The sequence below is a fragment of the Cydia amplana genome, chromosome 4, assembly GCF_948474715.1.
Source record: "Cydia amplana chromosome 4, ilCydAmpl1.1, whole genome shotgun sequence".
In the NCBI taxonomy this organism is placed as follows: domain Eukaryota; kingdom Metazoa; phylum Arthropoda; class Insecta; order Lepidoptera; family Tortricidae; genus Cydia; species Cydia amplana.
The window spans coordinates 8,867,019-8,889,414 of record NC_086072.1 but is presented as its reverse complement, the minus strand read 5'-3'; the positions used below and the strand labels follow the sequence as shown (position 1 = coordinate 8,889,414).

The window sequence follows — 22,396 nt, the reverse complement described above, 5'->3', positions numbered from 1 at the left end:
AATAAATAAACTGTCTATGATCTAATACAATTACTCGTAAATCATCTAGTATTTTTGTCATGTGCCTCTTGCGACTCCGCTAGTTATTCTGCTACGTTGCACATTACACGCCCTAGTCCTTCTCATTAGATTTTTTGCATAATGTTGCGTGCTTCAAATTCGAACTTTCATAATCAATATATGTTCTGGAAGGGACGTTTTGAAGTGCTATAGAAACATGACAACAACTGTACATCGCTAAAGTTACTATCACAGAGTTCCATGACGAAGGTTGAAGGAAACATGCAAAAAATATATTGGCTACCTTACTACCCGCAAATAAGTAAAAGTTCGATATAGCCGACATTATCAATAGAGGAGTGCAGGCCATAGCTAGAAATCGTATCTCCATTTCATCTGTTCGTAACACTTCTCTCTTGAACCATTTATATGTTTCAGTTGTTGCAGCAGATTTACCCAGTTGTTCTAATGTGATGCCTATAAAATTAAGTGCAGACCAAACAAATATGTCCCAGACAGTGCCGTGCCAGAAAAAGATAAATATAAATGTGAAAAATGATGCAGTCAATCTGAGGATTGTCCCTGGTAAATTTATGTATCTTGGTATTACGCTGAGGCTGGGTTTGTAGATGTATCTGAAAGTGAAATAATAAGTGTTTTCATAAACAGCTTGGCTAGCCATGATTATTTCGGTATTACATTGTATAATGGTCCCACTAGCTATCTATCATTAAGTACACAGTATTTTAACTCTTTATAAAACATCAGCACAGCTTTATAAAACACAAGCGACAGTATCACGCGGCGAGATTGACTACCGTTCCTTTTCTATTAACTTAGAAAAAGACGGGTAGTGTATCTCACCGCGAGATACTGTCGCGCCAATCATGTGCTAGCCCGGCTGGGTGTCAGAAATTAATTATGCAAAGTTGGACCCTATCACTGTAAAATAAAGTTCAAAATCATGTGGGAAATATATTCCCTCTGCCTTATTAGGTATTATTAAGCAAATACTATGGGCACTCCATTATTGCTAGGTTGTCAAGTGATAACATATAACAATCCACTTAAAGTAGCAGCAGGTTTTAAATGGTATATAAGAGAATTTTAAATTTAACACCTTCAGTGCCGAAAACCCGACTACCCGGTATTTTATGATTACTTTCCCAGGCCGGACGACCCGATAGTCGGGATCGCGGTACCTACTACAGTTTTATATGACGAAATTTTTGTGGCCTGGCGCGGATGTCTTGTTTGGCTGGGTAGCAATGAATGTGTTAATGATTCAGAAGGTAGTTGAATGCTTACTTTATCAAAAATTTGTACAGTCCAACATCGAAATATCTCCACATGTGTGAATACACGTGTACCCTGGCTATACACCTTGGGTTCGGCGGGGCTTCTATATGGTCGAGCCGCGCGAATGCCGATGTGGTGCCGTAGAATATGACGTACTTCATGTGGAACTCCAGGCCCATCCATAGCCCTCCGCCGCATAAAGCCATTGTTGGTAGGTCTGTTATTGCCTGAAAATAGAAATATGTAAGTAACAGGGAAATCAGATGGTCTCTCTTACTATATTATCTAATACTTTTAATTGTAAACAATAGTTAAATAATGTTTATGGGGAAATCACCATGCAAAAGGCCTGAATAGGCCTTCATAATACATAGGCATGATATAAGGTCAGTGATGACTGATGAGGGATGACCATAATCTTGAATTAAGAGTGGCAAAATTATTAGAAAATCCGATACATTAAAGTAGGTGCCTACAAGTAGTGTGTACATATTTAGTATTCAGTATATTTATTGCATCTTCATGTTGTTTTTTACAAGGTGTTAAGGTATTTCATTTGGATCATGGTATTTCATTTCATCTGGATCAAACATGAACCCTAGTTTAGTTTTTAGTAAGAGAATGCTTAATTACCTTACTAGCCATCCAATTGTAGTATGGCTGTAAATTGAGTTTATAACGTAAATATTTTATGTCTAATAACTAATTAAGGGTTGTAAATGCGGAAATGGATAAAATACTGCCAAATCTTTTTTTTTTAATATTGTTCATAAAAATCTAGGAACACTAGTAGTAGCAAGCTTTCCAGAAATAGTCAAAGTAGTAATACATTTCTAAATTATATTACTTCTCATTAGCGACCTGTCCTGTAAACTTTGTTTTATAAAGGATTTAAAAACAGAAAATATTATTTTGGTAAGCAGGCATACAAAACATTACAATAAAACAAAAAAAAATACATAGTCTTACCTCTATTTCATTCTGCATGGCATAAAAATAAATATAATGGAAAGCTAGATCCAGTAGAAAAGTATATATTGAAAATAGAATCATGTCCCATATGAATCTCTTCATTCTCTTTGTTATATCATTGCTCTTAACATGTAAGCTTTTTTCAAAATTCTCATATAGCACTATAGGTCCAGTATGCATAAGGGGCAAGTAAAATATGTAACTTAACATGTTGGTCACAACATCAATTTTAGTGGCATTCAGTTTATGTTTCATGTCTATGTAATCAATGCAGAAACTGATGCATCTGAGCTCAATCCAGGAAGTGCAGACTAGTGTCAAGTATATCTCTTCATCATAAAAATGTTCAGCATCAAATATATCCCAGAAGAAGTTTTTGTATTTCATAACATTAAAGCAGAATAGTAAACCAATACTAAGCGTCCATAGAATGGTTTTTCCACCGCCATAGAAGATTACTGCTAGGTATATTATCGGTTGAAAAACAACAAGGGTCATTTGTTTAATGCCTGTATATGCTAGCATGTAAATAATACTTGATAATATATACCAATATTTCAAGTATTTCATATTAAATGTGCGGACCATTTCAGATATGACAAATTGAAATATCAGGTAGTACCATGATCTTTGAAAGAAATATTTCCAGCAGCTCCACTCAAGGTCTGAAACATCCTTGTGCCTGGACAGAAAGCTCCAGCCATCCACCAGATCTGGCCATTTAGGTTTCTCATTATTACCAAACAATTCTGAAACAATTTATGAATAAATCAAGCTATTTTATTGAGGCATTAACAAGAAAAAAAACGGAAACGTAGTCAGTAGTCAATTCATAGTTCATGATCAGCAACACTAGCTTCGTCAAGGGGACGCAAGATCCAAAATTATTAATAAAGTTGGTATTGTATATTATGTACACTTTTTATTGTATAGTATCTTATTATTTTTTATATGCAAGATCCAAAATTATGAATAAAGTTGGTATTGTATATGTACACTTATTATTGTATAGTATCTTATTATTTTTTATAACTAGAGACAAATATATTATCATCAGCACTCTTTAACTATAAATTTACAAAACAGTATCTTATAGTCTGTGTTTGTGCCAAAATTTAAGGTATTTAGAAAACAAAAATATATTATTGAAATTACTAAAGTGTAATATTGATAGTATAATCAATATAATAATATATTACCACTCTGAACCTGAAATAACTTAAACAAAGAAAATAAGTTAGCAAAAATCCATAAACTGAAGTAAAAGTATAACTCCACCGAATTCAATTTGCTTGTCATTTTTTTTTAAGATATGTAGCATTATTAAATAGATATCACAGTTCTATATGAGACGTACATAGTGTACATTTTCTATTTATTATTTACTTTCACATTTTTAAATTTATCCGGTTTTGTGTTGATAGTAATTTTGACAACTTGACAAGTTGAGTTTGGTCGAGTATGACGTTTCGGATATCAATGAATGGAAAGAATGATTACGAATGAGATTCGGTCGTCTCGACTCGACCGAGAAAAGAGCAATATCGATGAATCGTAGTTCCATTTTATAATCGAAATCGAATTGACAAATTTCGCGGTTTCTAATTAATTATTGTTTCAACATGTTTAACGCTTGATATACTAATGAAACATTAATAACCAATAGCTAAGGTGTTTATTACATTAGGCTTTATCACATGCAATGTGAATTGTGATTTTAGCTTCCTATAACGGCTGTTACAAAATATTTACCTACATCAAAAAAATAGGGATATTCCACAGACTGGGATATTCTTTGGTGGGGGTTCCACCTTAAAAGTATGGACGGTTGAAAATGTAACGCGCCTGACCCGAGCATTTTTTTAATGATTTTGTATTATAATTTTTATGTACTTAAAGACTTGACCAATAATATATGATCATTGTCAAGACTCAAGAGGGCGCTGTTATTTTCATATATAGGGTGACAGTTCAGTATAGTATACAAAAATTAGTTCCAGTGAAATTCCGGAACATGGCGCGTGATCATAAATTCCTGGTCAGGCTTTATTATGATATGAAACTAAGTCCATATATTTCGTGATGGTTCCATAGTAAGAATAGCTTAGTTTGATCTGCAAAATATGGCTAAAGGTTTCTGCTCACCTGCAACAAATCGCATGCAATTGTTGATTTGCGGCTTTTGACCAATCAATTGAATTATTTTAACCTGTTTAGCCGCCAATGTATTTATGGGCCATCATGCGACGTGAGGTGAGGGGTCAAACACTACGGATAGGTATATGATTTGTTGTTCAGGTTTGTAGAGGACTAGAGTGTTAAATTAAAGCTTAGAAATAAATTATAAGTGGTAAAAATAACTGTCTCGGACGAGGCTCGAACTCGTGACTCTGGATCACTAGCCCATCGCTCTGCCAACTGAGCTACCGAGACTTAACTGGATGACAGCGAATATTTCCACCATATCACTCATAGGCGCCTCAGGGAGCCTAGCGCCAACTACCTTAAGAGTATATGAGTGACATGGTGGAAATATTCGGTCAAAGTCTCGGTAGCTCAGATGGCAGTGCGATAGGTTAGTGATCAAAAGTCGCGAGTTCGTAGTAATAATACACGAGTAATACAAATTTAATTTAGGGTTGAATTAATTCAGTTCGGCGACTAGAGTTCTTAAATTCGTCATTTACCGAGTGCCGAGACTGCCGAGTCAGTTAATCGATTACCTACTAACGGCAAATTTTGATAATAGAAATTTATTCGATACTAGCGACCCGCCCCGGCTTCGCACGGGTTAACAAATTATACATAAACACCAACATAAACCTTCCTCTTGAATCACTCTATGTATTAAAAAAAAACAACGGGTTGCACTCCGGGAGTGCCGACAGAAGTGAAAACTCAATGACTAGTCCAAAATGTCTGCAGCACTATGTATAATTGATCCATCCTCCTTTCTATTGAAAAACTTTAGTTGCGAAATTGCTGGTCGCTGGTTGCTGGTGAGCTTGTTTAAAATTCGAAATTCAAATTTGTAGCATTAAGTTTAAAATTCGAATAGAAATTGTAAAGTTACCGACTGCAAAATGCCTGCGCACGCTTTTGCTTCCCAATACCACCTCGGTCACACATAAGCCCATACCTGAGTACTAATAAACTCTTAAACATGAATAATCGACGCATTCTACATTTTGCCACGCTCCTCTTTGGTGTCTGTAACAGTAAAAGGCCGGTGTACTTATTTGAGAAATTGACCATCTATCAACATATCAGACGTGGTATCAGACTACTTTGCCCAAGACACAGAACTGCTGCATTCCGTGGCAGCTTTCGTTATGCTGCCACGAAGTGCTGGAATAATATTCCGCCACCAATTCGACAGAGCAGTACCATTGGTTCCTTTAAATCGAAACTAAAAGCGTACCTAATGGACCAATAAAGTTTTGCTGCCTGAACCCCTATATTTAAAAATACAGATTATTGCCTATATTGTACTTTAGTTACTCACCAGTTAGGTTATGTATATTTATATATAATATAATTTTGATATATATTTATTTATAATAGTATTAAATATTATTTGTTCCCGTCGTCCACAACGTGTCCTGCACTGCATGCTGTCCCGCACACTCCGCTGGCTCCACAGAAAACCAGCGCCGTTGGCCACGCTAGTCGTGCCAGCTGCATTGTTGAGTGGAGACCATTTCGGCTTCACATCTCTATACTATATCCGCTGATTTGTTTATCTTTGCCTTGTATCTGCAATATGTGTTTTGTTTGTATTGATGTGTTGTCTGAATAAATGATTTCTATTCTATTCTATTCTATTCAGACCTCGCATCTAAATATATTTGGTCATGATATTTTGAGTTTTATTCACCAGTAGTAGAGTTCACTTTTATTAGCGATTTCATCAAGATGTAGCTTTATTGAATTATGTCATTGAGTTTTTCTTTATTGATTTAAATGCCATCTAAATGAGTGGCCATCTAAACATTACGGTCATGTGATCGCCTTACGGTTACGTGATCGCCTTACGCTGTCTCGAGTTTATCATTTTCTCCCCACCTCAAAAAGTGCCCAGCGCCGCTAAAGAAGTTTTCACTTCAAAAAGTGGCTGTGACATACGGACGGACAGACAGACAGACAGACATGACGAATCCATAAGGGTTCCGTTTTTTGCCATTGACTACGGAACCCTAAAAACAACGAGTTGCACTCCGGGAGTGCCGGGAGTATCGGTTGACCCATCCACTTTTCTATTGAAAAACTTTAGTTCCGAAATTGCTGGTCAGTGAGCTTGTTTAAAATTCGAAATTCAAGTTTGTGGCGTTAATTGTTTAAAATTCGAATAGAAATTGTAAAGTTGCCTTGCAGACCTCGCATCTAAATATATTTGGTCATGATATTTTGAGTTTTATTCACCAGTACTAGACTTCACTTTTATTAGCGATTTCATCAAGATGTAGCTTTATTTAATTATATTTGATTGATATAAAGTTAGAATGTAACTGTGAGATCCTCGTATTTCAGCCCGTACAAGAGTAGAACCTTTTTCATGTAATGTCATTGAGTTTTTCTTTATTGATTTAAATGACATCTAAATGAGTGGCCATCTAAATCTTACGGTCACGTGATCGCCTTACGCTGTCTAGAGTTTATCATTTTTTCCCCACCTCAAAAAGTGCCCAGCGCCGCTAAAGAAGTTTTCACTTCAAAAACCGTATCAAAATCCATTGCATAGTTTTAAAGATAGAGAATATCAAAATAGTGTTCGCGTGTGATTTTGCTACTACATACTTCGAGTACTTCGCTATTATCGAGTTGATTCGAGTTGCACAGAAACTAATAAAATTCTGGTTGTTCTAGTTGACTCGTCTGTACGGTGATTCGAGTTATTCGAATTAGACAACTCGACTCGCCCATCCTCACTCCCTCGTTGGGGACTCGGAGATTCATTCAGTTCATTCTTCATCTGAATCATCTGCTTCATCAGTTCATTCCATTCACCATTGAGCGGGTAGTCGCGTTGCGTGCTAGACACGTTTCTAAATTCGATATAATTATGCAACGATTTTCATTTATGTTTTTAATTTTTCTAGAATAATAAGAAGTAATAATTCTTGAGATTATGTGTTAAGTGATACTAATTAAAACTCATTCACATACAGTCGAATTATTTTAATAGGAACAACAATGAAATAACATTGTTTTCTGAATGTAGTCAGTGTTTTAGATAAACATTATTAGCAAACATGAGTTTCCTTTCTATATTCGGTGTAATTAAAAGAATAAACTTCAAGTTATCTCACACTGTGGCAAAGAAATGTGACGTTCGGTGTACTCGAGAGTTTTCAACGCGCGAATTGCTGAAGGAAGCATATTGTCGCACGAAATTGAAATGCCGATGTGAGTATCTTATTATAGAATTCCAAAATTAAACTTGATTGTCATAGTCATTGCATATTACATATTACACACGTTTATATTCATACGTATGTTCGTGAAACGACGCAATTTTCTGAACTCTCTTTTGTTTTGATTAGACTGAAAAAGTACAAGTGAATGGGTTGAACATTTTTTTTGTTTTACTTTTTGTATGTATAAACTGAATAAAACACGTAACATAAGGGAAATTAAATAAGACTAAACAGAAATATATACAATTATACACTAACTTAACCTATAAATATACAGTCTTAACTCTTAACTGTGTAATTATGGATTACATGTGATTGATCTCATTAATGATAAGATAACCAAAACAAGGAAGTTAAAAAAAGGTTTTTTGTTCAGTTAGTAACAAATGTTTAATGTTACCTTTTAGCCAAGAAGCTACCTCAAGATGTGAATCCACAGGGTGTGTTCGCTTGCAATGAGCTGGATATGTCAGAAGTGCAGGTGTATGGATTTGACTATGACTACACTCTAGCACATTACAAACCTACCCTGGAGCATTTACTCTACAATCTCGGCAGAGATTTATTGCTGGAAAAATATAAGGTTAGAAGATATCATCATAAATAAAGTGGAATCAATTAAAAATTCTTTATTTCAAACCCGCAGCGATGCATATTTGTTAGTAACATTTTACTATGTTAGTGACCTATGTCTACTTAGAGTTAGACCTACTAATCGGTGAATCAACTTTTAGAACACTGATTTCTGTGTCCCTAGACTCCCTAGCAAAGAAAAATCGATTTTTCAAAAACCATGTTGATATTTATAATTTTTCGTTTACGCGGGCATTATTAGATACGTAAATATTTAATTAACACAATAAATTAACAACTTGATCAAATAAAAGTTACATTTTGTACGGTAACACAGTAGAAAAAGGCAAAAATGGTGTCCCTGATTTTTGTATGGGAGATAACTTTTTTTCTCCTGCATTACCATACAAAATGTAACTTTTATGTGATCAAGTTGTTAATTTAAATGTGTTCTTAAATACTTATGGATCTAATAATGCCCGTGTAAACAAAGTAAAAATCAGGCGCGGATCCACCGTTGTGGGCACGATGGGCATGCCCACAACCCTAAATAGTATGTCCTATCGATTCTCCGACTAAAACTACGCCGATTTTTCGCAGACGCTTTGGCAGAGGAACCTTTCACTGAATTTCATTACGTAGTTGGCATAATACTTATTGATATGCGAATTAACTTTACAAGAGTGATTGTTTGGTACTTATTAACTGTCACAATTACCCGAGTAACCATTGGTTGAAACACAGTAGGTATTGTGATCTATTGGTACCTATGAATTAGAAATTCTCGTAAGTTAATGTTAGCTGACAACAGAGTCCTAATTATTTGCAAGCATAAAGATTTTTTACTAACAGGGGCAATTATTTTTAGCTTATGGGGTGTTAGAAATCTTAAAAATTCACAAATATGAGTACAATTTCCTAAATTAATAACGCCAGCTTTTAATTTACAGGTGTACTTATTTAATCAATCAATCAATCAATCAATAATTTTATTTCGTCATCATAGGTGTAAATACATTAGTACAGGTGTTAGGGTGTTTTTTCAATGCAGCAGCTATGATGTACCTTTCCCTTTCCCCCTTTGCCTTTAGGAGTTATTTTTCCGCGTAGTTAGCGTTGCATTTATTTTTATATTTATCTATGTATGAAATGGTTATATGAATCAATGTTGTAAGTAACGCAATTGCTAAATCACTAATTTACCTGTAACTTTAGTACTTTTAGTAGTCTAGTCTACAAGCTCAAAATGATGAAAAATAGAGATACTGCACCCAAAAATACGTGTGATACCCACTGTGATACCTGATTCGATTCGGAATAATGTCTAGAAAATGTATTCGAAGCGCACATCAAAAATTGCTAATAATTATAAACATGAAAAAATACATAGGTAAGTTACTTTATCCATTCAGTTACATGGGTGTCCATTTGGAAATGTCCCCTTGTTTTCAAAAATATTTATTATTGTTTATTTAATGTTTAAAAGCTAAAATATTTAATTTTTTTTGACAATTATCACATGTTTTGTTAATTCTAATGATTGTTATTCGTCACATGGCAGTAATACCAATAACTATTTAATAAACCTAAAAATAAGGTACGATTTTGGGGCACCTCGTAACCAAACAACCTGAAGTTCCCTTTTATGAAAAATGTTTGTTCTTAATCGGTCAATGATGATTGTTTTTAGTTTGTTTATTAACAGTTCTAAGCTTTGAACATAAAAACATTTGCTTCAAGTATGTCCTTTATTTACTACATCAAAAACCATTTGTAACCAAACGGACCACAAAAAACCTCTCTCATCCTATTAAATATTAATTTTAACTGCTTTATCCTAAAAATATGACGATTCTCTTTAGTGTTTGGTAAACTAGAATATATTTACTCATAGAATTACATGAAAAAGTACCAAATAATCCAAAATATATTTTCAACTCGTCAATTGAGTCATGGTACAACTTTAAATAGAAATGTCAGGTATGGTAGGTATTTCATTTTTGGCCAGTACATTCTCATAAACTAATTTAAGATCTTGGAGGATATAATCAAACGGAGACGCCATGTCTGTAATTTTCTGTACAAAACAGTCTGCCGATTTTTGCGGGGGAGGGGAACGTCAAATGTATGCGTAACGTAAAAATAGCCATGTCAGATAAACGTCAGTCCATACATTGTGTATGACCGTTGGCCGCCTATTTTCGACAGAGGGGAAAGCCTGTTAATGGCTACTCCGTTTAGTTGTATCCTCCAAGTTTAAGATATGAAGACAAAAGAGGAGGAAATCCCCATTAAAAAAAAATTAGCTCTAGGTTAGGTACTTACTCTTTATAGTTTTCATTTAACACTAATAATAGCCCTCCGCGCGTCATTTTCAGGATGCGCACGCGGCGTGATAAGGTAAAATGTTTTTTAAGGGATTAAATATTCATTTAAAAATTTGGAAAAAATAATGGTATATGGTGTATTTTAAACATGTCAATGCAGGTTACTATTAGAAATTTCTAGACATTGTTCCGAATTCAATGAGGCATCACACGTATCTCTAGGAGTAGTATCTCTACTTTCCACCACCCTGAACTTGTCGAATAGACTATCTACTTTACGAAATCTTGAAAAAAACCGGCCAAGTGCGAATCGCACTCGCGCACGAAGAGTTCCGTACCATTACACGAGAAACGAAAAAAAAAATCACGACTAAAAGTTCCATAAACGAGAAGATTACTCTGCCAAATGAAGTTCTTACAATAATTGTTCTGCTAATAAACTCAAAAGCGAATTGAACGGTATGTGAACTAAAACTAGAAAATGTCGTCTAAAAGTTAGACGTTCGGCGAAATGTAGTCTGTGAATCGATAATCTGCGAAAAATTGCTCGGACAATCATTAGTCACATTGTTTAAGGCGTTTTGCACTTCCCTCTACACCTGCAATCTGTGGGCGCAGTATACGCGACGGGCATATAGGGCCCTTAGGGTCCAGTACAATAATGCGTTCCGGGTGCTGATGGGGCTGCCTCGTTTTTGTAGCGCATCAGGGATGTTGGCGACGGCGCGCGTGGATTGTTTCTATACTACCATGCGTGCGCGCGCAGCATCCCTGGTGCGCCGTGTGCGTGGCAGTCCCAACACCATCCTACGAATGATAGCGGACAGGGTTGACTGTCCCTACTTGTCGCACTGTGAGGGATTGCATTCCCCCATCAGTGTTGTGTTGTTTTAAATGTTTGTACCTACTAACCCCCTAGCTTGTAAGCTCTATTAATAAAAATGTGTCCATGTGTTACACGAAATAAAAATATATATATTCATTCATTCATTAGGTATCCCCCTAATAGACTTGTGACGTCATCACGGTCTATTGAGATCGGGATGGTCGTTCAAGAGTCATGATACTCATGATTGTTCATGAGCGAGTTCGACACCTAATACTCTGACTTGTAGGTACTTGAAGATTTTTGGGTTGCTGTGACCACAACCTTTTTTGAGGGCTGGATCCGCGCCTGGTAAAAATATCGACATGGTTTTTGAAAAATCAATTTTGGTTGGTAGGGAGTCTAGGGGCACGAAATGAAGTGTTCTAAAAGTTGATTCACCCATGACTGTGGTCTTTTATTGAGCAACAGAAGCTTCCTAAAATTAAAGGTGCTTTTTGAAATATAATTATGTTTGGGCACAAATTGTTTGTACAATCACCATCAGATAAGGTCATTGCGCTAGTTTTCATCCACTTGACAAATGAAAATTTCAATTTTTTTTTCAGTATCCAGCAGAAATTTTAAAACTAGAGTATAAACCAAATTTTGCTGTAAGAGGTCTTCATTATGACATTGAAAAAGGCCTGCTACTGAAGTTGGATTCGTTCCTCCAAATACAATTTGGAGCGGTTTACCGAGGGCTGACCCCTGTGTCTACAGAAGAGGTCCTCAAGATATACAAGAATAGGATTATTCCAATAGCCTATGTGGAAGGTGACATGAGGGCCCACAAAGTAAGTTGTTTTTTTAATACCTTTTTAGCTACTGCATTAGGAATATAGGTATTGAGATTTTATACAAATAAAGGTTGCGTTCGCAACAACATATTTTAAAAATAAATGCCCGATTTCTACTTGGAGATTTATATAAATATTTAAAAAGCGGCCAAGTGCGAGTCGGACTCGCCCATGAAGGGTTCCGTATTTAGGGGATTTATGACGTATTAAAAAAAAATAGTTCCTAGATCTCGTTCGGTGGAAGTTTGCATGGTAATGTACATCACATATTTTTTTTAGTTTTATCATTCTCATATTTTAGAAGTTACAGGGGGGGGACACATTTTACCACTTTGGAAGTGTCTCTCGCGCAAACTATTCAGTTTAGAAAAAAATGATATTAGAAAGAAACCTCAATATCATTTTTGAAGACCTATCCATAGATGCCCCACACGTATAGGTTTGATAAAAAAAAAAATTGAGTTTCTGTTCGAAGTATGGGGAACCCCCAAACTTTCTTGTTTTTTTTTCTATTTTTGTATGAAAATCTTAATGCGGTTCACAGAATACATCTACGTACCAAGTTTCAACAGTATAGTTCTTATAGTTTCGGAAAAAAGTGGCTGTGACATACGGACAGACAGACAGACAGACATGACGAATCCATAAGGGCTCCGTTTTTTGCCATTTGGCTACGGAACCCTAAAAACATCAGTATGAAGTCATGTTAATAAAAAGTAAACATTGAAAAAAAATCTGGTGCCCCCAGCCCCCTTTAACAGGCATCAGAAATTACTACGCAAAATTGAACCTTATTGCTTTGAAATTAAGTTCAAAATCATTAAGTATCTGAAGAGTGCAGACATATGCCATACGATACGATAAATAAATTGATGGATCAGTCAGTCAGTCATTTATTGCTCTCATATGTGCAGCTAGGAAGCCTGTAATGTTAGGGCACTGCAAATTACAAATCTTAGATTAGATAGTCTACTAAACTCTACTATCACGCTTTGTAAGAAGGGAGTCATAAAAAAATTTAAAGCTCTAACAGACGGGCGTACCGTCGCGACCTTGGTACGGTTTGAGGGGTGTTCGAGTCAAAGGTAGTTCGCCGTACGTACGTTAAGGGTTTAGGTATTAATAAAAGCGAAAAAGAGATGAGCTGACCAGACCAAGGTCGCATTCCGGCAGGCCCGTCTGTTAGCACTATTCGTTAAAGCGAAATAAATGCTTTAATAAATGACGGTACCCTATTAAGGTAAGCGAAAGTGAATAGGTACATAACAAAAGAAATTCCTAATCCTAAGAATGATTAGCATATCCATACTATATTATGATTATGCATGTGATTCTATTGATAACTTCATAAACAACATGCGTGATACTGAACAAAAGATATATCCCAGTTGAAATGCTTACACATAAGCATGTAGCATTCAACATGTGAATGTTCATAGACACAGTGGAGCAATCAATGGCACTTGTAAGCAATCATTCATTTGTGCACACCCTTTGGGCGCTATTCTGTATTGTTTATTGATGACTTGTGAAATAGCCATAATAATTTGACATTGGCCGTATGTTATGTATTCAACTTTACAAATAATGGGGTTGGCCGGTCGAAGTATTTTACAGATGGCGCCAGCATAGCTTGCCCTGTCAATCGCCGGAATTGTGTCAAATTCTTGTTTCCTTTTATATTTTTTTGTTTGGATGCCAGGCCCTTAAGTCAAATCTCATAGAACAACACTAGTCTATGCTAAAGTCCATACAAATTATCATCATAAAATAATTAAACCTTAGATTAAATGAAAAATTCCGGGTAGATCAAATTGTGCATTTCAAACAGCAAAATCGTAGTAACAAAGGTTATCATATGGTCGCCATGTCAAGTTTTATTATAAAATCAAGTCGAATTGAGCCCTCGCCGTGTGTGACATGACACTGATGTATGATTGTAAATAACTGCTACTGCTTCCATATTGGACAATCTTTCTATAAAACTGTAACGGCTTAGATAACATAATAGATAGTCTAATCTAGCAGGCACTGATTAAATGACAAATTACTGAACCAATATACTAAACGATAGAAGATAATATTGTAGTTTCATCTTAATATTTTACTTTACATCATCACGCTTAACGGCCTGGCCACGACATTGTGCAACTGGCTTCGGCTAAGGCGAAAACTATAGGTGGGAACGAAAGGTCCGATCGCTGTGTCTCGCTCCAACCTATGGTTATCGCCTTAGCCGAAGCCAGTCGCGCAATGTCGTGGCCAGGCCATAATACCAGTGTCAGCCATTGGAAAACCAAGGAAAACTAGGGTATGCCGGGTGGCGAGTAAGAATCCAATACCCAAACTACAATTTTGCGTGGCGCCCTCTTAAGGATAATGGATTACCCATACTCGGACGGTAGTATAGTAATCACCGTTTATTCAGGCACCGCGCGTTACCTTAATTAGTTCAAAATAACTAATAACGACTAGATATCATTAGATAAAACTAGTATTTAGACAGCTGCAACTTTAAAAATAAAACACGATCATTTTGTTACATGCAGCAGCTATAAAGAGATTTGTTTACATTTTCAGGCCAACAGGGCGAAGATGGTGCATCTAGCTGACTTGTTTTCCGTGCCAGAAATGGGACTTCTATGCAACGTGGCTGAATATTTCATTAGGAACCATATTGATTACCATCCCGAGATCCTCTTCTTAGATGTTAAGGTGAGTCTTTAGTTTGTTTCTTTAAAGCATGTTTTATAGTCGTTGATGCCTTTTTCTACCAACATAATTGGTTTAGCAATTTAACCCTTAAACCGACAAGGGAATATATATTATTATTTCAATACTGTTTTGTATTACATATTTGAAATTTTGGATTGAATGTGAAACTAATACTAATAATCTGCAATTAATATTTTAATTGCAGATTATTATTATAGCCGTTAAAATGATATAAAAGTGTAAAAGTAACTAATATAAGAGACGATGTAACCTTTGACACAATATACCTAGATGTTTTAATCGCATCATAAAACAGTACCTAGTCGTTAACTTCTCTCGTATCGTTGCTATCAGGTCTATAGTGTAACATAAATCATTACACCTGCAGGTGTCTTAATAGGTCATTGTAGTTTTTTATCAGGGTTTACAATGTAGGTACTTACTGCAGAAATGCTTTCAGGCTATATTATAACAAAGGTATATACTACCTTAACGTTTACATTTTTACAAGTTGGTCGGTTAAAACCATTTGGTTTATACGCACGAATTCCTAACTTATTTTTTATTTTGTTTCGCGATAGGGCAAGGTCAAACAACCTTGCCCTATCGCTCAATTACGTATTTCCAAATTTAGAATAATTTCGATCATATGTTACCTACTTCTTAACACTAAGGGAATACGAAATGGCTAAAGAGGCAAGATCCCCCCACAACATACAAGTGGCCACAATAAAAGTTTGATAGTGAAAGAGTCTGCTAGTCTCTGCCATATCACTTCACCTAAAATAAGTATAATTGCTGTTTCCAGAACTCTGTACAAAGCTGTCACCCTGTAATGCACAAGATAGTGGCACAGAACGTGGAAGAATACATCAGGCCCAACCCAGACCTCAGAAAGTACTTCCAGATGTTGCAGCAAGCTGATAAGAAACTGTTCCTGGTTACAAACAGTCCGTACCACTTTGTGTGAGTTGAATAATCACTACATAGTATAAAACAAAGTCGCTTCCCGCTGTCTGTCTGTCTGTATGTATGCTTAGATCTTTAAAACTACGCAACGGATTTTGATGCGGTTTTTTTTATAGATAGAGTGATTCAAGAGGAAGGTTTATGTATAATTTGTTAACCCGTGCGAAGCCGGGGCGGGTCGCTAGTTGATTATATAAATTACCTATGGTTCTCTACTCTACTCTGCATTTAATTGTAGGTAAATGAACGTTTGAAAACACTTGTGTACCTCTACAATACGATTTATTTAATTCGTATAGTGAAGCTCGTAAAAAGTAGTGCCTGAGTATATGTGAGCCTTGGCTACTTTTTTGTTTTCGGCATCTATTTATAAATTCGCAATTAACGACATATATTTGCATATAAAAATAGCACAACAGGTTTGTCACTGAACATCGAACGTCTCAAGCTTGTATTTCGCGATCAATAAAAATATTTAATACAAAAGTACTTAATCTGTCAGACAGTTAACGTTTCGCGCTTGAACCAATAACGACGAGAATAGATATGCGAATAGTTGATTCTGGAAAATAAAGAATTGATGGCTCTTGTCCTGTCCTGTTCTGTTAATGAAGTTATGAACTATAGTTTGTTTTTTTAGAAAGAAGGTAAGCGATCTTGACATGTATTTTTATTAAAAATCACCATTGAAAATAAGTCATAGCAAATATGTTAGAATTATAAATCATATACGATTTTTTACATTTTTTTGCTTTCATAAGTAATACAAACTAATTTTTTTACAGCGTTTTTCAATAGTTTTTAATAAATAGACACGTCAAGATTGTTTACCTTCTTTCTAATGCTAAAAAAACTAACTCTAAAGTGCTCTTTTCCACAGCAATGCGGGCATGGAAATGCTGGTGGGCCTGGACTGGCGGGAGTTCTTCGACGTGGTGATCGTGAACGCGAACAAGCCCAAATTCTTCACGGAGGTGTCGCGCCCTATCCGCGTGTTCGACAAGAACGCTAACACGCACATCTGGGAGAAGGTCACTTCATTAGAGAAAGGCATCATTTATTATGAGGTAACAATTCTCTTGGAATATTTTGTGACCTGTCTAAAGCTTTCGATTGCGTGGAGTATGGAACCACAATGCGAAAATTAGAGCATATTGAGCTGTGTAACAATGCATGAATTCTAATGTCCTTAAACAAACCGATAAAACACAAAGTTGGTTTTAATTAGTCCCAGTCAAGAGGAACTTTTACTACCAAAAATGGGAGCGCTACAGGGCTCCGTCTTAGGTCCCTTTCTGTAAAGGTGTTTTACCTGGACAAACCGAAGTTGTTCACGGAGATTTCTCTTCTAAATCGTTCGATTGCTTATATTATGAAACCCGTATGCGAAAATTTAAAGCTTTATCAATGTATGAATCCTTATTGTGCACTGACAATCCAACCTCTAGACTGAGCTTAGGCCAATTTTTTCATGAAACCGATGCCGCCAAAAATACGGGGGTGCGGGGGGACGAGGTGAGCGAATCCCGTGTCGTGATTGGTCCGTTCAAAGACACGGACCAATCACGGCACGGGATTGACTCGAAGACTACGCTACCGTATGTGTGGCAGAGGCGGTAACGCGACTATGCTATGTCTAGAGGTTCGATTGTCTGTGTTATTGTGTCGTAACATATCTATAAAATATTTTTTTTTTTGTATTGTAGGGCACAGTGAAGCAACTACAAGACCTAACGGGCTGGAGCGGGCACCAGGTGCTGTACTTCGGCGACCACCCGTACAGCGACCTCGCCGACGTCACCCTCGAGCACGGCTGGCGGACCGGCGCCATCATCAACGAACTCACGGTCAGTTCTTACACCAATTGGACGACCGGTCTGGCCTAGTGGGTAGTGACCCTGCCTGCTAAGCCGATGGTCCTGGGTTCGAATCCCGGTAAGGGCATTTATTTGTGTGATAAACACTAATATTTGTTCCGGAGTCATGGATGTTTTCTATGTATATAAGTATGTATTTATCTATATAAGTATGTATATCGTCGCCTAGCACCCATAGTACAAGCTTTGCTTAGTTTGGGGCTAGGTTAAGATAGGCTGTGTAAGATGACCCCCAATATTTATCTATTATTTATTTTAATATGGTCATCAGAAATCAGAAATGATTATTTGTAAAACGTAGCTACACATACAGTTTGAACACTATGTTTTGCCGTTTGTGTGTTCCCTTGGCCCCAACGCAAATCTTAGTAACCCCTTGCTTCCCTTGGTTAGCTAAGATAATCAAAGTTAAATTTTCAACTTCAAAAATCATGGTCCTGTTTTAGACGGCAAATATCTACTAACTGTGAGCTGCGGGCTTGGAGTTTTGGCCGATGGGTGTTTAGTAGGTACCGGCGGTTCTGCGGCCCGCTCATTGAAGTGGTTGTTTAAAGGCGGGGTTTCACCAGTGCGGCACAAGCATATTCAGTACAAAAATGCATGTGCCACACAGTGCCGCACACTGGTGGAATCCCGCCTTAACTTATCAGAACCGTAACATGTTTTGGTCATCATCATTAACTTAAGAGTTATTCTCTTGTCTGTGGTGTATCTTCCAGCATTCCTTATCTTGCGCCAGCTCTTTAACTTTTTGATACGACACGACCCCTACTTTTTCTTTCACTAAAAAGCTGCGTCTGGGTTTTCCTCTACCCCGCTTGCATGTTTTAGTAGTAGTAATAATATAATAATAATAATAATGTGAGACTATAAACGTCCCACTGCTGGGCACAGGCCTCCTCTCATGCGCGAGAGGGCTTGGGCTATAGTCCCCACGCTAGCCCAATGCGGATTGGGGACTTCACATACACCTTTGAATTTCTTCGCAGATGTATGCAGGTTTCCTCACGATGTTTTCCTTCACCGAAAAGCTAGTGGTAAATATCAAATGATATTTCGTACATAAGTTCCGAAAAACTCATTGGTACGAGCCAGGATTTGAACCCGCGACCTCCAGATTGAAAGTCGGGCGTCATATCCACTCGGCCACCACCGCTTACTAGTAGTAGTAGTTAAAAAAATTTTGCATCCAGATATATTTTATAACATATATGCTAACTGTTTTCCAGCACGAGATAAACACGCTGAACACGCCGCAGTTCAAGCAGAACGCGAACTGGCTGCAGATGCTCACGCAGCTCATCGAGGACCACCAGGACTACACGGAGCCCGAGGCGGTCGAGGTGCTTGCACAGTGGATGGCCGAGAGGGACTTCCTCAGGTATGATAAAGATAAAGATAAAAGATAGTTTATTCAAGTAGGCATAATTACAATGCGCTTATGAAAGCTAGGTAGACCGGCTCCAACCCTACACCTCTGCCCCGAGAAGATTTAAATCCCTCCTCAATTGGAGGAGGGTATCCCAATGTCCCATATTGGCACTCATATTGGCAACAAATTCGGCGGGACACATCTTTTCAAAAAAAATAATATACATCTTATAATTAACATGCATTACGAGAAAATAAGGAAAAAAAAAATACAATTTGATATGATCACTTTTAATCTTTAAAACCTTTTTTGATATTCACCAGTTGCTTTTCGGTGAAGGAAAACATGGTGAGGAAACCGGACTAATACCAATAAGGCCTAGTTTCCCCTCTGGGTTGGAAGGTCAGATGGTAGTCGCTTTCGTAAAAACTAGAGCCTACGTCAGTTCTTGGGATTAGTTGTCAAGCGGACCCCAGGCTCCACAGCCGTGGCAAAAATGCCGGGATAACGCGAGGAAGAAGAGGATAACTTTTAAAACCGGCCAAGAGCATGTCGGGACATGCTCAGTGTACCCTACCCTAGTTGCCCGCCCGTCACATTCGACTTTCGGATCGATTATTTCTAAAAATATCCACTTTTTAAGTTCACCCCACACCATAAGGTTGGAACGAAAAAAAAAATCCTGCACACATTACGTGTACTGGAGGTACCCAATTTATCGGCGTTTTGCGGCCATACTAAATTGCAGATTTCTAGAAATAATGATACTAGCTAAGCTACGAACGGACATAGAGATCCTAGTTGTCCACGGAACCCTATAAAACAAATATAATTTGGTAAGTATTGCCGTCACTACAAAAGGCGTCAACATTAAAACAAATGAATGGTCAACATTCCGCATGTACATATAGTCCGTCAACCAAATCTTGTCAGTAGCAATGTAAAGCAAACTAAAGTAGGGCAACACTCAAAGAGCAGTATTGCGCTAAGAAAAGCAGCAATGTACATCGAACCAACAGTTTTTTTTTTCCGCTGAGCGCGCCCTGCGTACGTCAATTCAAATTGTCACTCGCGGTTTATTGAAAAAAATTGAAACATGGACGGACAATTTAAAAGCGATGTTAAAACAATGTTAATCAAAATGATGAACAAATTTGAAGATATCAAAAACAACTCCCTATAGTAGTGCTTATATTCTCTTTGTTCCCTATCTGTCTTCTAAGTTTACTAAAATAAAATCATATCAAAATGCAGATAATTCCTTAATTAGATAGTGCATATATTTGTTATTTACAATATAATATGCCACTTGTTAATGTAAATTAGTGTACTGTTCTGGATGAATATGACATACCTGTGTAATTTTTTTGATTGGTATATATTGTACAATATACATATTAAAAATAAAACAACTGATATTTGGGTGTTTATTTAATTTAAAGGTAAATAAGATAAGGGTCACTTTTCGACTTGGTTGCGTTGTACACGTACATAAACCGCCATAGGTAAGTATTGTCTGAAAAGATACTACCTACTACGAACGCCTTATATTGGGCAAGATTTAATCCTGCAACAAACATGTATGGATTAGGTAGATATTGCGAAAGAACGGCGATATAATCAAGGCTCTTAATACTGTTTAAAAGGTTTACCTTTGTAAATAGTCACAACTGATTGCTGAAAATATTAGACATGTGGGCCTATGGACGGTTTCCAGGACACAATTTATGGTCTTGTTGGATAGATTTAGGCATACGTTTTAATTTTATTAATGCCTTTTAACCCTAAAACAAAAAAACTGAACATAATCTTAAAAGTTCGAAAGAGTTCTTCCAGTACTTGTTTGTTTGTTTCAGTAATGTTTACCATCAACGAGCATGATTGTACATTGTAGGCCCCTTAGCTTTGCTTATTCTTATTTAATGTATTGGTATTTAATGGTGACAGCAGAAATATCTCTTGAAACAGAAACGATTCAGAATGAAAACCAAATGAAAACAAATAAGGTGACGGCTGTCGTTCACGATCCACATTCCACAGATAAAACACAGATGACACGCGTTTTGGAATTATTTGAACACAGTGTTGCTAACCCGCGATTTTTCAAATTTGCCGCCTTTTACTACTGACAAGATTTGGTTGACGGACTTTAATTTGATTAGTGCGCCTTTTCTTACGACGTGACGAAAACAGTTGGCCAGACTAACTGCCAAATTCAAAATTAGTCTGATTCGTTTGTTTTTAATGTTTGAAAAGTCTCGTCATCGACTTGTTGACTCAATAACGGTCATAATGTACAAGACCCCATGTGCATGACGCTAGCAAACGTTACAAAACGCCATGCGGGCTTTTATCTGTGCTCTACCGAAAGTGGCTTTCTCGCCACCTGCGTACGTAAATGTACCTATTGGATATTTATTTCTATAGTAAAAATACCGATATTTACCGCAATGCTTAAAAATAAAAATTTGTAACACATATTATTATAGATAGTCGGCGTCAACTCTTTTGAATTGCAGTTGGTTTTGCAACGCAAGTGACTGTAGCATATGACGCTTTATCCATATCTGTAGTGTATCGTGTTTATTTATTCAAAATTATTTATCTGTTCCCAATTGGCTATTAATATCAATAACGCTTGTGTGTTTGCCTTTCACGCTCCCGCATTGTAGGAAATGTTGTGACGGTTCCAGGAATGAGATCAAAGCTGTGTTCAACGCCCAGTTCGGCAGCGTGTTCCGAACTTACCACAACCCCACGTACTTCTCGAGGAGGTTGTTCCGTTTCGCGGATATCTACACGTCTAATATAAGGAATCTGCTCAACTACTCGTTAACGCACACGTTTTATCCTCGCCGCGGCGTCATGCCACACGAATATGGATCCTATTTCGTTTAGATTAATAAGGTGTAAAGTCGGGCTCGACATTAGATGGACCTTAGTTCTATTTTACAGTAAGATAAAATGACACATTTTGATAGTCAATTTATAAAGTTACTAGATGCAGTACCTTGCGACTTTTGGGCTCGACTACTGTATATGAGACGTTCTCAGGTAAAAAGTACCACTTTGTCGTCTGTCAATAATTTACTTCTATGAGAGATTCGGATTAGTAATTTAATATCGTGTGGGTTATCTTGTAAATGGGAGACTGCATTTTATTGAAAATAACATAAAAATATAAATATACACATATTTACAAGTAAAAAA

At 36.8% G+C, this 22,396-nt stretch overlaps 2 protein-coding genes and 1 non-coding gene across 3 annotated transcripts; 1 reads left to right on the top strand and 2 right to left on the bottom strand.

The window, feature by feature from the left end:
* Nucleotides 1–91: 91 nt before the first annotated feature.
* On the bottom strand, nucleotides 92–3,704 carry LOC134663156 (protein-cysteine N-palmitoyltransferase Rasp). The gene is made up of 6 exons (XM_063519504.1): nucleotides 3,658–3,704; nucleotides 3,471–3,489; nucleotides 2,269–3,020; nucleotides 1,933–1,959; nucleotides 1,309–1,526; nucleotides 92–635 (listed from the first exon to the last, which is right to left on the bottom strand). The coding sequence occupies exons 3-6, from the start codon at nucleotides 2,857–2,859 to the stop codon at nucleotides 113–115; spliced, it is 1,359 nt and encodes a 452-aa protein (XP_063375574.1). The 5' UTR covers nucleotides 2,860–3,020; nucleotides 3,471–3,489; nucleotides 3,658–3,704; the 3' UTR covers nucleotides 92–112.
* A 928-nt stretch (nucleotides 3,705–4,632) lies between these two features.
* Trnat-agu (transfer RNA threonine (anticodon AGU)) lies at nucleotides 4,633–4,704 on the bottom strand. The gene has a single exon. It is a non-coding gene; the product is annotated as a tRNA-Thr (tRNA).
* A 2,699-nt stretch (nucleotides 4,705–7,403) lies between these two features.
* Nucleotides 7,404–22,087, top strand: LOC134663189 (5'-nucleotidase domain-containing protein 3). The gene is made up of 9 exons (XM_063519567.1): nucleotides 7,404–7,677; nucleotides 8,096–8,271; nucleotides 12,023–12,250; nucleotides 14,834–14,968; nucleotides 15,777–15,934; nucleotides 16,818–17,004; nucleotides 17,644–17,784; nucleotides 19,044–19,195; nucleotides 21,880–22,087. Exons 1-9 carry the CDS (start codon nucleotides 7,524–7,526, stop codon nucleotides 22,082–22,084), a joined length of 1,536 nt encoding a protein of 511 aa, XP_063375637.1. The 5' UTR covers nucleotides 7,404–7,523; the 3' UTR covers nucleotides 22,085–22,087.
* The last annotated feature ends 309 nt before the right edge of the window (nucleotides 22,088–22,396 follow it).

Bases quoted from the DNA above. Each gene is read 5' to 3' on its own strand.
- LOC134663189 (XM_063519567.1), top strand. From the start codon at position 7,524: ATGAGTTTCCTTTCTATATTCGGTGTAATTAAAAGAATAAACTTCAAG. The intron at 12,251-14,833 runs GTAAGTTGTTTT...TTACATTTTCAG, and splicing joins GTGACATGAGGGCCCACAAA to GCCAACAGGGCGAAGATGGT. The intron at 17,785-19,043 runs GTCAGTTCTTAC...ACTGTTTTCCAG, and splicing joins CCATCATCAACGAACTCACG to CACGAGATAAACACGCTGAA.
- LOC134663156 (XM_063519504.1), bottom strand. From the start codon at position 2,859: ATGGTCCGCACATTTAATATGAAATACTTGAAATATTGGTATATATTA. The intron at 1,527-1,932 runs GTAATTAAGCAT...TTCTATTTTCAG, and splicing joins ACAATTGGATGGCTAGTAAG to GCAATAACAGACCTACCAAC. The intron at 636-1,308 runs GTAAGCATTCAA...TTTCACTTTCAG, and splicing joins CTGTACAAATTTTTGATAAA to ATACATCTACAAACCCAGCC.